General features: G+C 37.0%; 1 protein-coding gene across 1 annotated transcript in view; it reads right to left on the bottom strand.

Annotated features, from left to right (window-relative positions):
* LOC126456767 (filamin-A) overlaps window positions 1-15679 on the bottom strand; it is an 885319-nt gene that overhangs the window by 151218 nt on the left and 718422 nt on the right. The window contains exon 35 of the mRNA XM_050092525.1: window positions 1890-2088. Coding sequence (XP_049948482.1) covers window positions 1890-2088 — 199 coding nt within the window. The remainder of the gene's footprint in view (window positions 1-1889; window positions 2089-15679) is intronic.

Genomic DNA, 15679 nt, shown 5'->3' with positions numbered 1-15679 from the left:
TAGTTTCCCCTTGCTTTCAGCCGTTCGCAGTACCAGCACAGCAAGGCCATTTTGGTTAGTGTTACAAGGCCAGATCAGTCAATCATCCAGACTGTTGCCCCTGCAACTACTGAAAAGGCTGCTGCCCCTCTTCAGGAACCACATGTTTGTCTGGCCTCTCAACAGATACCCCTCCGTTGTGGTTGCACCTACAGTACGGCCATCTGTATCGCTGAGGCACGCAAGCCTCCCCACCAACGGCAAGGTCCATGGTTCATGGTGGGCATTTGGGAATATACAGAACAAATTCTCTACAACAAGTGTTTCGGCTGTGGCTTGCCAATACTGCCACCTCACGTGTTTCCTGACTCAAATCTGTTGAACTTTTATGTGTGAAGCCCTGTCAATGAATTCCGGGAATGCAGCTCAGATGATAGAGCACTTGCCAGTAAAAGGCACAGGTCCCGAGTTCGAGTCTCAGTCCGGCACACAGTTTTAACCTGCCCTGAAGTTTCCTATCAGCGCACACTCCACTGCAGAGTGAAAATCTCATTCTGAAAACATCCACCAGGCTGTGGCAAAGTGATGTCTCCACAATATTCTTTCGTTCGCAGAAGAGCTTCTGTGAAGTTTCAAAGGTAGGAATGACGTACTGGGAATTGAAGCTGTGAGGATAGGTCGTGAGTCACCCTTGGGTAGCTCACACGGTAGAGCTCCTTCCCGCGAAAGGCAAAGAGGTACCGAGCTCGAATCTCTGTCCGGCACAGAGTCTTAATCTGCCATGAAGTTTCATACCAGCAAACACACTGCTGCAAAGTGAAAATCTCTTTCTGAATTCTTAGAATCTTTGAATGTGTATGGGTATCAACAAGGAGACAGGCTGCAGCCCACTCTTCCTCCACACAAATTGTGGCCATCCGGACCACTTGTCGTAATGTGTTTGCCCTAAAGTGCCTGTCTGCGGCTCGGGCGCTCAAGGACACCATTAAAAGGTGTTCATGTACTCAGTTGTAATTTGTCATTTTGGAGAGTATCGGCCCACTTACAGTTAACAAAGTAAATGGTAGATCCCTCTACAACTGGCTACAGTTCAAGGATTAGAGGAAGGAAACATCACACTACTTTCAATAGCATCGTGCCTAGTTAAGCTGTGTTGTATTCAAACTGATCAGGCTTTACCTTTACTATGAGACACACAGAATCTCTCAGTTGCAGGACTGTTTGTATACAAAACATAATTTTCAAAAGCGCTTCTAAGAACCCCATCTTATAATTATTTATCCTTTTTCTGTGTACCTGATTCATAATAATTTTCTTTTTTGAACTTCACTATGAAATTGCCTATCCACTTTATTGTGGAAGTAATGGGAACTTTGGGATGGAAAGATAACAGACTGTTGTTCCATTTAACATAATGCAGTAATTAGAAAATTCATATCAATAATATTATAGATAACTCATAATGACCATCTCTGTAATTGAACGGTTAGAGTCATCACCTTCGGTGTGGAAGGAGCCGAGCCTTCATATTATTTCTGAGGTAAGGTGGTCTGGAAAGGGGTCCATTCAACCTCACGAGGTCAAATGAGGAGCTCCTCAAATAAGGAAGTGGCGGCATCGTCGCGATTTGTCTACGGACAATGACAGCTGAGGGGTTCGACAACATGCCTATCGCGTGTCCCACAGTCCTAGATCGCTCTTCGTACTCCTCGTAGGTGGCAGATGGTCAATCTGAAGAGGCCTAAGGTATAATCTGTAAGTGACATATTTGTTTATATATCCGTAATGCAATGAATAGTTTCACATTTTTGAATGTAATCTAGTGCTTTCTTTATATGTTTTTCTCCACTATTCACATAATAATACGATTCTGATGTAATGATAAGTGAGCATGAAAGCAAAAATCTAACCTGGCACATCTTCTTCGTTGAATGAAATGTTGACAAAATGTGGTATCGGTTCATGAGGCACAAATGTGACATCATATAATCCTCTGGAACAGGCTACTACCTCTGCTTTAACCGTTGTCTTGTCTGTACTAACAACCAGCTCCAGTGTGCCCTCTCCTGCTTCTGAGGCATCCACTGTGAATGTCGCTGGTTTACCAACCTAATTTTTTAAGGGATAATTCACATTTATTAGTACACCACACACAAATGTATTACGAAATCAGCATTTTCTGTAGAAATGTAACTTACAAACAAATGTAATGACATCAGTTCTTTAAAAAAATCTAGCCACAACTATTATATCATAATATTACATGCTTCCTCCATTTCGATTATGTTTGCTCATACCCTACTTGACGCAACATAGTGACCAATATTTTTAACACCTCAGGACAGTGGCACTACACTACCTGCATTCACTGCAAATCAAAGATACTGCAGTTTTTCCTTACATTATGATATGTCAACAGTTCCCATGTGGTTCATATTGTTTCTGAAACAGGCACCACATGTGTAATTGTTTTAAGTTAGTTCATATACAGGGTGTCCCACTCAAACCTCCCCCAATAACAACCCAGGAGAGAAAAACCATATTCATACGACAATGAAAAATGCACCACATTGTAGAGCATCTCAAAGAATTTATATTCCTGTGTCAGAAGTGCCAAGTATTGTCACCAGAGTGCATAGTGGTCGCACGAAGTGAAAATGGTGACTCCACAGCAGCGCGCGCAACCAGTAGTGTGGTTTGCAGAAACAAAATTGCCAATTACTGTGCAAAGAAATTATCGTCATGTGTAAGAATGTGATCAACCTGATAAGAAAACAATTAAGGAATGGTATAGGATGTTTCTGTGCAACAGGAAGTGTTCTGAAGTTCAAGTCACTTAAAGATGATAATAGAAAATTAAATGAAATTCGCTAACTTAAAAAGTAGAGTGGGAAGAACGATTAAATACTAAATTTAGTGAATTAGAAATAAAAGTTTTAATGGATATGACCAACCTATGCACTGAATTTATGGGTAAAATTTATGAGAAGGATACTAAATGTGAAACTATTTCAAAAGGGCATGGTGATTTGTCAGATAAAATCTGTAACCGTAAAAGTAGTTACTTGAAGGCTAACGTGCAAATTGAGGATCTGTCTAAAAAGATGTCAGAATTCAAAATAAACACTTGCAAGGGCATAGATAAATATTTAAAGGACCAAACTAAAAAATTAGATGATGATCTTCTTGAGCGGATAGAAGTTAAAAATAAGTAAATCGAAGAGAAAGTCAATACCACTCTTGAGTTGAAACAAGCTGAGGTAGTTAAGGAAATGGCAAATGATGAACTTATCAAATTATTTATTAGTGAGTTTCAGGCTATTAAAGATAAAGTAATTGAAGAATTACCTAAGTGGCAAAGTGAAATAAATTTTAAATTGTCACAATTAGAAAAAAAAAAAAAAAGAAAAGCACCTTCACGAAATGTATTGAGTACAGGCAGCTATTCTGAAGACATGCTTAGGAATAATAAATCCTGTAGTTGAGTAAAATCTAACTGTTGCGTGAATACACCCGATAAATTTTGTGACTGTTACGGAAATGAAAATGACACTTTTGTACAAAGGGGGTACTTGTCGTCTTTAAAGGTTGCGACAAGCACATTCAGAAGCAGACAGTTTCCTACCTTTTCAACTGAAAAAGCTGACATCCATCCAAAAATTTTCATCAACAATTTGAAGCATATTTTTCCTCGCAGTTGGTCTGAACATGACAGACTTCGATTTATTGTGTCCAAGACCACAGATGAAGCAGTACTGTGGGCGGCAGTAGCGTGTGAGAATTGTAATAGATGTGCAGAGTCTGAACAACTTTTCTTAGTGAAATACAGGTCGAGTAGCAAACAAGAGAGGCGATGAACGGAGGTGTATCAACTGGAGTTTTATAATAGTAAATGACGTTCATTAAGACAGTATTTCGAGAAATACATTAATAAAACGAGGTACTGGAGTGATCCTATTTCCAATAGCGAAGTGATACGTATTTTAAAAAGGAAGATTACCTATTTATATACGTGAGAAAATTATAAATGTCCCTGACTATGACGTGGAACAGTTCCTGTCTGTAGTCGATTCAATCGATACGATAATAGAAGATGTCCAAGTATGGAATATTAATCAAATTTCTACCTCACAATGTAATAATAATAATAATAATAATAGACCATTCTTGCATAGCCCACCAAATAACCCACAAGTTGAAACAACGATAACAACTATCAACACAATCATACACAACAAAATAAATGAAAATACAACTATGGAAGAGTTACAACTACTGATTTATATAGGAGCACTCACTACACCAAATATACACACTAGGCAGAGAGCAGAACCAACCAAGACACAGAAGAAACCCACAAAACCAGCATGGCAACACAGGCTACAGATCAGAATAGAAAAACTGAGAAAAGACATCGGACAGCTAACACAATTTATAAGAAATGAAATATCAGACAAAAAACGAAAAAGGTTAGGTGAAATCTCACAACAAGAAGCGATAGAGCAATTAGATGAAAAGAAGCAGAAATTACAAGAATTGGCCAAATGACTTAAAAGATACAAAAAAAGTTAAAATAGAAGGAAACAAAACCAAACATTCAACACAAACCAAAAGAAATTTTACCAGACAATAGATAACACACACATTAAAATAGACAATCCACCAAACATAACAGACATGGAACACTTCTGGAGCAACATATGGTCAAACCCGGTACAGCATAACAGGCATGCACGGTGGATACAAGCAGAAACAGACACATACAAGATGATACCACAAATGCCTGAAGTGATAATTTTGCAACATGAAGTCACCCAAGCAATTAATTCCACTCACAATTGGAAAGCCCCTGGAAAAGATAAAATATCAAATTTCTGGCTAAAGAAGTTCTCCTCAACACATTCACATCTAACTAAATTATTTAACATATTTAAAAAACAAAGATGATGTGACTTACCAAACGAAAGTGGTGGCCGGTTGATAGACACACAAACATACACACAAAATTCAAGCTTTCGCAACCAACAGTTGCTTCAACAGGAAAGAGGGAAGGAGAGGGAAAGATGAAAGGATGTGGGTTTTAAGGGAGAGGGTAAGGAGTCATTCCAATCCTGGGAGCGGAAAGACTTAGCTTAGGGGGGGAAAAGGGACAGCTATACACTCGCGCGCGCACACACGCACACACACACACACACACACACACACACACACACACACACACACACCTACCTGTCTACACACGGGTGTGTGTGTGTGTGTGTGTGTGTGTGTGTGTGTGTGTGTGTGTGCGCGCGCGCACGCGCACGCATGCACGCACGCACTAGTGTATACCTGTCCCTTTTCCCCCCTAAGGTAAGTCTTTCCGGTCCCAGGATTGGAATGACTCCTTACCCTTTCCCTTAAAACCCACATCCTTTCATCTTTCCCTCTCCTTCCCTCTTTCCTGATGAAGCAACCATTGGTTGCGAAAGCTTGAATTTTGTGTGTATGTTTGTGTTTGTTTGTGTGTCCATCAACCGGCCAGCGCTTTCGTTTGGTAAGTCACATCATCTTTGTTTTTTAAATATATTTTTCCCACGTGGAATGTTTCCCTCTATTATAAATAATTTAACAGTTACATTGCAGACCCATACACATTCCCTGATACACTTACACATGGAATAACTTATCTGAAACCTAAAATCAAGCAGACACAGCAAACCCAGCTAAATATCACCCCATAACATGCCTACCAACAATATACAAAATATTAACTTCAGTCATTACACAGAAATTAATGGCACATACAACACAGAAGAAAATTATAAATGAAGAACAAAAGGGCTGTTGCAAAGGAGCACGAGGATGTAAAGAGCGACTGATAATAGATGCAGAGGTGACATACCAAGCTAAAACTAAACAAAGGTCGCTACACTACGCATACATTGATTACCAAAAAGCATTTGATAGTGTACCCCACTCACGGTTACTACAAATATTGGAAATATACAAAGTAGATCCCAAATTGATACAGTTCCTAAACATAGTAATGAAAAATTGGAAAACTACACTTAATATCCAAACAAATTCAAATAATATCACATCACACCCAATACAGATTAAGCGTGGAATATACCAAGGAGACTCATTAAGTCCTTTCTGGTTCTGCCTTGCTCTGAACCCACTATCCAACATGCTAAATAATACAAATTACAGATACATCTAAAAACAAAGATGATGTGACTTACCAAACGAAAGCGCTGGCAGGACGATAGACACACAAACAAACACAAACACACACACAAAATTCAAGCTTTCGCAACCAACGGTTGCTTCGTCAGGAAAGAGGGTAGGAGAGGGAAAGACGAAAGGATGTGGGTTTTAAGGAAGAGGGTAAGGAGTCATTCCAATCCCAAGAGCAGAAAGACTTACCTTAGGGGGAAAAAAGGACAGGTATACACTCGCACACACACCCATATCCATCTGCACATACACAGACACAAGCAGGCATTTATTATTTATGGATACAATATAACTGGAACATACCAACACAAAATCACAAATTTGCTATACATGGATGATCTAAAACTACTGGCAGCACAAATCAACAACTCAACCAATTACTAAAGATAACAGAAGTATTCAGCAATGATATAAATATGGCTTTTGGAACAGACAAATGTAAGAAAAATAGCATAGTCAAGGGAAAACACACTAAACAAGAAGATTACATATTGGATAACCACAGCGACTGCATAGAAGCGATGGAAAAAACAGATGCCTATAAATACCTAGGATACAAACAAAAAATAGGAATAGATAATACAAATATTAAAGAAGAACTAAAAGAAAATTATAGACAAAGACTAACAAAAATACTGAAAACAGAATTGACAGCAAGAAACAAGATAAAAGCTATAAATACTTATGCCATACCATAATTGACCTACTCATTTGGAGTAGTGAAATGGAGTAACACAGACCTAGAAGCACTCAATACACTTACACGATCACAATGCCACAAATATAGAATACATCACATACATTCAGCAACAGAAAGATTCACATTAAGCAGAAAGGAAGGAGGAAGGGGATTTATCGACATAAAAAACCTACATTATGGACAGGTAGGCAATTTAAGAAAATTCTTTATAGAACGAGCAGAAACTAGCAAAATACACAAAGCAATCACTCATATAAATACATCGGCTACACCACTGCAATTTCATAACCACTTCTACAACCCTTTAGATCACATAACACCAACAGATACGAAGAAAGTAAATTGGAAAAAGAAAACACTACATGGCAAGCACCCGTATCATCTAACACAGCCACACATAGATCAAGACGCATCCAACACATGGCTAAGAAAAGGCAATATATACAGTGAGACAGAAGGATTCATTATTGCAATACAGGATCAAACAATAAACACCAGATATTACAGCAAGCATATTATTAAAGATCCCAATACCACAACAGATAAATGCAGACTTTGCAAACAACAAATAGAAACAGTAGATCACATCACAAGTGGATGTACAATAGTAGCAAATACAGAATACCCCAGAAGACATGACAATGTAGCAAAAATAATACATCAACAACTTGCCATACAACATAAACTAATAAAACAACACATTCCCGCATACATGGATGCACCACAAAATGTACTGGAGAATGATGAATACAAATTATACTGGAACAGAACCATTATAACAGATAAAACAACACCACATAACAAACCTGACATCATACTCACCAATAAAAAGAAGTAATAAACACAACTAATCGAAATATCCATACCCAATACAGCAAATATACAGAAGAAAACAGGAGAAAAAATTGAAAAATACATCCAACTGGCTGAGGAAGTCAAGGACATGTGGCATCAGGATAAAGTTGACATTATACCGATTATACTATCAACTACAGGAATCGTACCACACAATATCCACCAGTACATCAACGCAATACAGCTACATCCAAACTTATATATACAACTACAGAAATCTGTAATTGATACTTGTTCAATTACCCGAAAGTTCCTAAATGCAATGTAACATATACCGTACAGTTAAAAGGAAGTCACGCTTGATCAAGATCCGCGTCACTTTCCATTTTTAACCAGACATAACGTCTGAGAAAGAAAAGAAATAATAATAGTATTAACAATAACAACAACCGAGATAGATATACTAAAGTTATTCTACACGAAGGAGGGCGAGCGACATCTTACAGCTATAGTAAAGCCAATAATAATAATCAATATAAACATAACACCTATTATACTAAAGAAATCTATGGAAATAATCATAATCAGGTGAATCAGACTAGTACAGGAAAACCAAATCGCAAACGTAAACAGAATGATTCGAATAATCGGTATGGTAATTCACGCAGACATGATATATACCCAGAAGACAATCCTGATAGTACACACCCTTGGAAAGACCCTTCGATACCTGATGTTGGATGGGTGATGCAAATGTAACTCAACAAGCACAACAACCACAAGGACTGATACCACTTGGTAACGGAACAATAAAGCTGTAAACGGAACAATTACCATATTCCGACCATACTCTAGGTATTGCTGAAGTACATGAACCACCGAATATGACATCTACCAAAAGATTAAACTAGAACCGGTCACCAAAAGCCTTCCTAGGAAGACTCGATTGGATGAGGAGGGCAGGCATCATTTTAAAGTGAATGTACTGAGGTATGATGATGATGATTTGGATCTAAGGGAGGAACTTATGGAAGAAAAACCTTACATTTTGAATACGTGTGGATGAATTTTGCAGGTAGTAGTTCAAGAAGTAATAAATGGTATTGATGATGAAATTTTGATTGATACTGGAACAACTATTAGCATAATGACGCAAGATTGTTTTAAACAAATTAGTTGAGGAGCAAAAGTGCTTACATTTCCTGTTACTGGATGGATTGTACCTGAAGCATTTACTGCGAAAGTGCAAAAGGTCTCAAAGCAGGCACAAGTCAACATTATAATGCGGGGTGGGGGGCTTCAATAGAAAGTACCTTCTCCATTGTTCCAAGAATGACCATTCCATGTGTTTGGGGTCTAGATTTTTGTGTAATTCTGGAGCAGTCATCAATTTAAAAGAAGGGACATGTACCTTGGACTCTGTAGGTGACGTTTTGACAGTCTCTATGATAAAGGGCAAAATAGTCCCGGATCAGAATTTTATGAAGTTAATGGTTAGCTATATTGGTATTGACTGTAATTTAGTTGGTGATATTTTCTATATTGAATATACTGGAGAAGAAATAAGTCAAGTTACACTTCAGGAGAAAATATTCGAATGCGAATACCTATCTGCAAGTCGAAGAGAAGATTTGTGTTGCTTGTTAAGTAATTATCTGCCCGTGTTTAGCAGATGTCCCGGAATAATCAAAGGTTTTGAATACGGCATTAAAACATATCCACACGAATCTTTTTATCACACTTTCTACTCTGTTCCTTGATCAAAGAGAGAGGCAGTCAAGAAAGAAATTAACAAAATGTTAGAGTGGAGAAGTATAGAGCCCTCTCATTCTGAATATTGTAGCCCTATTTTGGCGTTCCTCAAAGCGAATGGCGATGTCAGATTAGTTCCAGACACCACGGAGATAACAAGATAATCATACCAGTACAGACAAGACCTGACAATTTGGATGAATTAATTCAGAAATTCTGTCATGCCCGCTTCCTGACATCTCTTAATATGAGAAGTTTTACTGGCAAAATGAAAATCTCGATTGAATCTTGAAAGTATATTGTTTTTATTTTTATGGGCAGAAGTTACCAATTCACTGTTATGCCATTTGGACTAAATATTAGTGGAAGTGTATTTATATTGGTGCTAGACACTGTACTTGGACAAGATTTGCTCGACAGAGTTACCTTGTATGTGGACGACTTATTGATCGCTACTGAAACATACGAGGAGCATCTTGATCTGCTTGAAAACGTATTTGCAAAATTCTTGGAGTATGGAGCAACAATAAATTTAAGGAAATCTAGATTCACCAGAAGTCAACTTAAGTTCCTAGGACATGTAATTATGCCGGATGGTATTATGCCGAATCCTAAGAAAATAAGTGCTATCAAAGTGTCCCTATCCTAAAAATAAAAAGGAATTAAAATCTTTCATGGGATTAGCCTCATTTTTCTGCAAATTTTTGCCTAATCAATTAATCAGCCAATAATGTTTATTGCAGTTACTGTGAAAGAACATCATGTGGAAATGGACCCCTGGATGTATTCAAGCATTTGACAAAATCCGAGATGCTTTAGTTACGTCATCTGAAACTTTAACAGGATTTTTGCATTGTCACTGATGCTTCTGAAACAGGCCTAGGCACTACACTTTTCCAAATGAATGATCCACAAGATATGAATACCATTAAGATTATAGGATTCGCAAGTAGAACGCTCTCTAAATGTGAAAGGGCATACTGTACCACAGAGTTAGAGGTACTAGCTGTGGTACGGGTGCTTAAAAAGTTTACATATTTTGTCTACAGAAAAAGAATAACCATATTTTGAGACCATAAAGTTTTGTCTTATATTTAATGGGAAGAATGTTTCAGTCAAGGTTAAGAAGATGGGCCTTGTTACTTCAAGAATATAACATTTCAGTGCAATACATAAATGGGAAGGACAACGTTGTAGTCAATGCTCTATCTCATTTGCCTCGAAGACAGGATAATGAAGAATTTGAGAAAGAGACTTTATTTAGTAAGGAAACTGTCTACTGCATTTCGTGAGAAACAAATTTCAAAGTTGTGTCACAATATGTCGCAGTTGCAACAACAAGATCCTTACTGGAAATCTATTCGAGATGTAATCAACCAAGGCGCTATGAATTATTCTGGTAGTCTATCTACTTTACAATCTAATATATTATTTCTAAAACTCATGATGAACCATGGAAATTATGCATTCCAAAGGAACATGTGGAATCTTTACTGTGACACATCTGAAGTGGGGTACTTTGGATCTTTAAAATGCAAAGCCAAGTTAGCCCAATACTGCTACCATCCAAACTTAGAATGCTTGGCTAGTGACATTCAAAAGAAATGTAAGATTTGCCAGAAAACTAAACCCATCAACTATTGCCAAAAAAAAAAAAAAAAAATGAATTACATCCAATCATACCACACCAACCTTTGACACTGACATCTTGTGATGTGTGTGGACCACATCCTACTACTTGTGGAAGATTTAAGTATATTCTGGCATTCTACGATATTTTTTCGAAGTATAAGAAATTGTATCCTTTGAGGAATCTACATGTGCATCCTATGTTAAAGAAATTTGTCAATGATTTCATAACAGAGATTGGAAGACCGAAGATGATATTGGCAGACAATGCTGCTTATTACACCAGCAGAATCTGCAGAGAGACTATGAAGGAATATAATATTAAATATATATACAGTGAAACCCCACTTTTACATTTTTCAAGGAACTTCAAAAAAAATGGTGTAAAACGTGGGAAAATGTAAAATGTGGGAAATAATGTTTAAAGCTGTAAAAGTAACGTATAGGATACCCCGTGGCACTTTATGTATGATATATGTACAGAACAGGCACCAAAAGACTTGTCAGGGACTTTATCATCTAATAAAGGTTTATTATCTAATAAAAACTGCTGATGTAACGGGAATTGATAACTGTCTGGGAAGTGGAAACGTTTAACTTAATTTCAAACATCATAATCAATGTTTTTAGAAAGCCTGCAGCTGTCATTCATTATTTAAATAATGAAATACTGCACTAGTTACTTATTTTTTCATGCTTAGCATGATGCATTTTGAGAATATTTTCTCACTGTCAAATGCATATATGTAAATAAGTATTTTGTATGGTGTTTGAATATGTGTTATTCTGCGACTCTTGCACTGTACTCGTCTTTTTGAGGTTATGAAGTACTGTGCCTCATCAGTTATGTAGAAACACACACACACACACACACACACACACACACACACACACACCAATCAATCATTCACATTGTTTAATTTTGTAACATTACAAAAAATACATACATAAATACTGCACTTGACGACGAGAATAAATTCTCGAAACATGTTTTGCTCAGCATGAGTACAATACATAACCGGCACTGTGTTTACACTAAAAACATTTGGGCAACACAATGTGAATGACGGTGTCAACTAGTGCTCCATGTGGCCATACGCCAAAACACAATAAATATAGTTCGATAAAGGTGTCACGATGATCACAACAATCACGAAACTGCATTTGCGCATTAGAGACAGTTTAGAAATGGTTGTGATTGGCCATGATATCTTCTCCCATCAGCCACCATGCCAAGTAGAGCTTGGCAGCGGCAGGAGATACGGCATGAATTGTTACAACTTTTACTCATTTACGTGTTCAAATCCGCCGAATAGAGTGCCCTGGTGTCAAGAAACTTAACCACTTAATATTTGTAAACACTAGTGGATGGCCTCAAAACATTTTTTCGTAATAAATAATTTGCGGGAAAATTATAAATATGTTGATCAGGTGCAAATTAACATTGTGGGCATAGGAAATTTGACAGACCCATAAAAAATGTCGTAAACAGCGGGAAAACGTTAATTCTGGGAATGTAAAAGCAGGGTGATACTGTATATTACGTTTTTATTCAAGTGGCAAACCAATCAAAAGATTTTTCCGCTAATTAAATTGATTTCTACGTACCTATAGCACACACAAACATTACAAATGGATCAAGTGGTTATCAGAATTTGAAAGGATTTGTAACAAATTGCCTCACACTTCTACATGATATTCGCCCAACCAAGTGATGTATGGCAAGGGTGGTTCTCAAGACTGGCTAAAGGGATGGCCACAAATTGGAGGAGACAATCTCACTAAGGAGGACATCTTGAAGAAAGTTTACTTAAATCTACAACATCAAGTCAATTACGAGAGGCAAAATTCGATAAAAATGTGAAGAAGGTAATAACCTATGCTTTGGAGAAGAAATAATGGTGAAAAACCATCCAAAGGCCCCGATAAAGAAAAAGTTAAATAAGAAATGCAATATTTATACACAGAACAATACAGAATAATACAAATTCCCCATGAAGGGAGTTGTATGCTTGCTGACTGTAATTCTGATGTGATAAAAGGTTTATTCCACCACACAGAGAAAAAAAAACATTATCACTGAGAAGATATGAACCATTTATGAAGAGAAAATGCAGGAAAAGAGAATGAGAAGAATATTTACTAACAGGACACCGATATTAGACTTTAGCCACACGATGAGCTACAAGATGTATTATTTTGTTCAGTATTTTATATATAGGTACGAGGATTATTTTATTCAATTATTATTAAATATAATGTATGTATTATGGCAAACATACCACAATAACGTAATTAAAGAAGATTAAAATGAAAAAGTTCACAGAAAAGAGAATTTCTGAAAAGAGAAAGATGCTGTTAATAGATTGAAGAACAAGAGAAAGCAAGATTCACTGACTTCAAGACAATTAGTTAAGTTTAAAAGAATGCTACCCTAGAGGCACAAGTATTTTATGTTTATAAATTGTTGAAGGAATTTTATATGTATTAATGGTAAAAAGTGTATTTCATGTATGTGTAATGGGCACAATCAAAGCTAAAGGAAATATGAGAAAGGAATGTAAAGAAAGCTGATGTAACTGTCTAATCAACATTATAATCTGGAAAATATTATAAGAAGAAAACCAGGTGTTGAAGACAATGAAAGTATGATACAAAACATACGGAAATAATTATTTGAATTTCATGATGAACCGATAACCATTTTGGTAATGAAAATGAATACAAATCTCATGAAGATACGATGGTAGGAAGATGTACGGACTACTGTCTTAATATAAACGAAATCTCATGAAGGTACGATGGTAGGAAGATGTAAGGACTACTGTCTTAATATAAACTAAGGACAATTGTGTGTGATGGAACAAACTTCAATATTAAACAAATTATGGAACACGTTCGCCGAATAACCAGAACAACTGCACATTCACTTCATTTTTCTGTTGACAAAACAATAGCAGGTGAATACACAACACTTCCTCCAGAGAGAATCACAAGACACACGGTGGAGAAGTAGAGATGATGTTACCAGCTGATATGTCATTCGACCCGACACTGTACACGGCTCGTTTGAAAACATGGCTTGGTGGAGGTCACAGTTCTATGTATTTTCTATTCGAACTGGCTGCAATCCCTGCCTTGTGCAGCCAGTTGAAAGGGCTTCTCACCAAATGGTGAAGTGTTGTGTAGTGAGTGTGAAGAGCATTGTGTCAGAAAGAGAAATTCGAACAAATTCATTGACATTTGGAGATTCATTTAAACGGGCAATTTCTGTTAGGCCCCCATTTGCAAACATTCATGTGAAATTTGATGTAAAGTGCATGTTACAACTTGTGGTATGAATCTTGGGATGGCTGAACTAAAGTATAACAGCACAGCACACAACCCTACCACACTCCAGTGAATCCTGTAACGTCTTCGGCCTTATCGCGACATTACACATTGAGGGAGGGGGTGGGGGGCAGTGTAGCGATGCAGGGGGCACCAAATTTGTTATAAAAGTCAGTAAATTACTCAACGGACAGTATTTTTCAGTACAGGTATTTTGTTCATTCCAAGCAAGTGTTGATTAGTGCCGTCATCATCCAGACACAAGTTAACTGTAATCTGAATTAGTTTTAGGAAACTAATAGTTTCTCTCAGGCGATAAAATTTTATTGATTATGAAATACAAGTTCTTGAAGTTTATTCAGAATCGGAAATGTTTAATTAGTAATTACATGCCATAATTTATTTGCTTATTATAAAGGTATTTTGAATTTTGTATGCATAAAAAATAAGTGTGAATTTATGTGCAGCTTTTACTCTGAGACTAGTCATCACTTAGAATGCTAGAAGTGCGCGTGTACAGTTTAATGACCTATGTGGTGAATTTTATTTTGTGATCTTCGCCCAAATGGAGAGTAAATCCAGTTTCATTTAAACTTAACATGAGATAGACACATCACGTTATTACAGAAGAGTCGTTTAGCCCATTAGGGAAAACTGAAACCTGCGCGCTCGATTTCAAATATGTTACACGCCAGTGCACAATCGAGCTGTCCAGTAAATCGCGTACAATAGTTTCAAATGCTTTGGGACAGAATTCACGAAGTTTAAAATTAATTTTGAGACAAGTGCAGATTTTGACAAAAACGAATCTAAAGTTTATTCAAAATATCGAGGTCCAGTTTTAATTGAGACACACATCAATTCGTTGGTTACGTTGCCTAGCAACACTGTAAAGCAGCTTAATAAATTTATTAAAATGATTTGCGACATAGTAAGGTCCATTACACACACAAAAAGTTACACAAAGTTCGCTGACCGCTTGAGAGTATGAGAGTGTTTCTCTTTCCATAAATGACAATAAACCGGCAGTTTCAAAAGTTAAATTATTAACTGTTGTGTAACTTCATTGACTGTCCTACACTACTACGGAACTTCTTGTATCGTGTCTCTTCACAAGAGATCTCAAGAAGCCAGGATAAACAAGAAGAAGAAACAAGACTAAAAAAGAGGCATCAGTAGACCATGTAAGTCAATTCATGAAGCATCTAGGTAACTAGATGTACCTTGATCAACATTGCATCTTATAGTTCACCAGCATTTTCAAATGTGTGC

This window comes from Schistocerca serialis, chromosome 2 (genome assembly GCF_023864345.2).
Source record: "Schistocerca serialis cubense isolate TAMUIC-IGC-003099 chromosome 2, iqSchSeri2.2, whole genome shotgun sequence".
NCBI classification, from domain to species: Eukaryota; Metazoa; Arthropoda; class Insecta; order Orthoptera; family Acrididae; genus Schistocerca; species Schistocerca serialis.
Note: the sequence above shows the minus strand (reverse complement) of the source record. Positions and strands in the feature narration are given on the sequence as shown.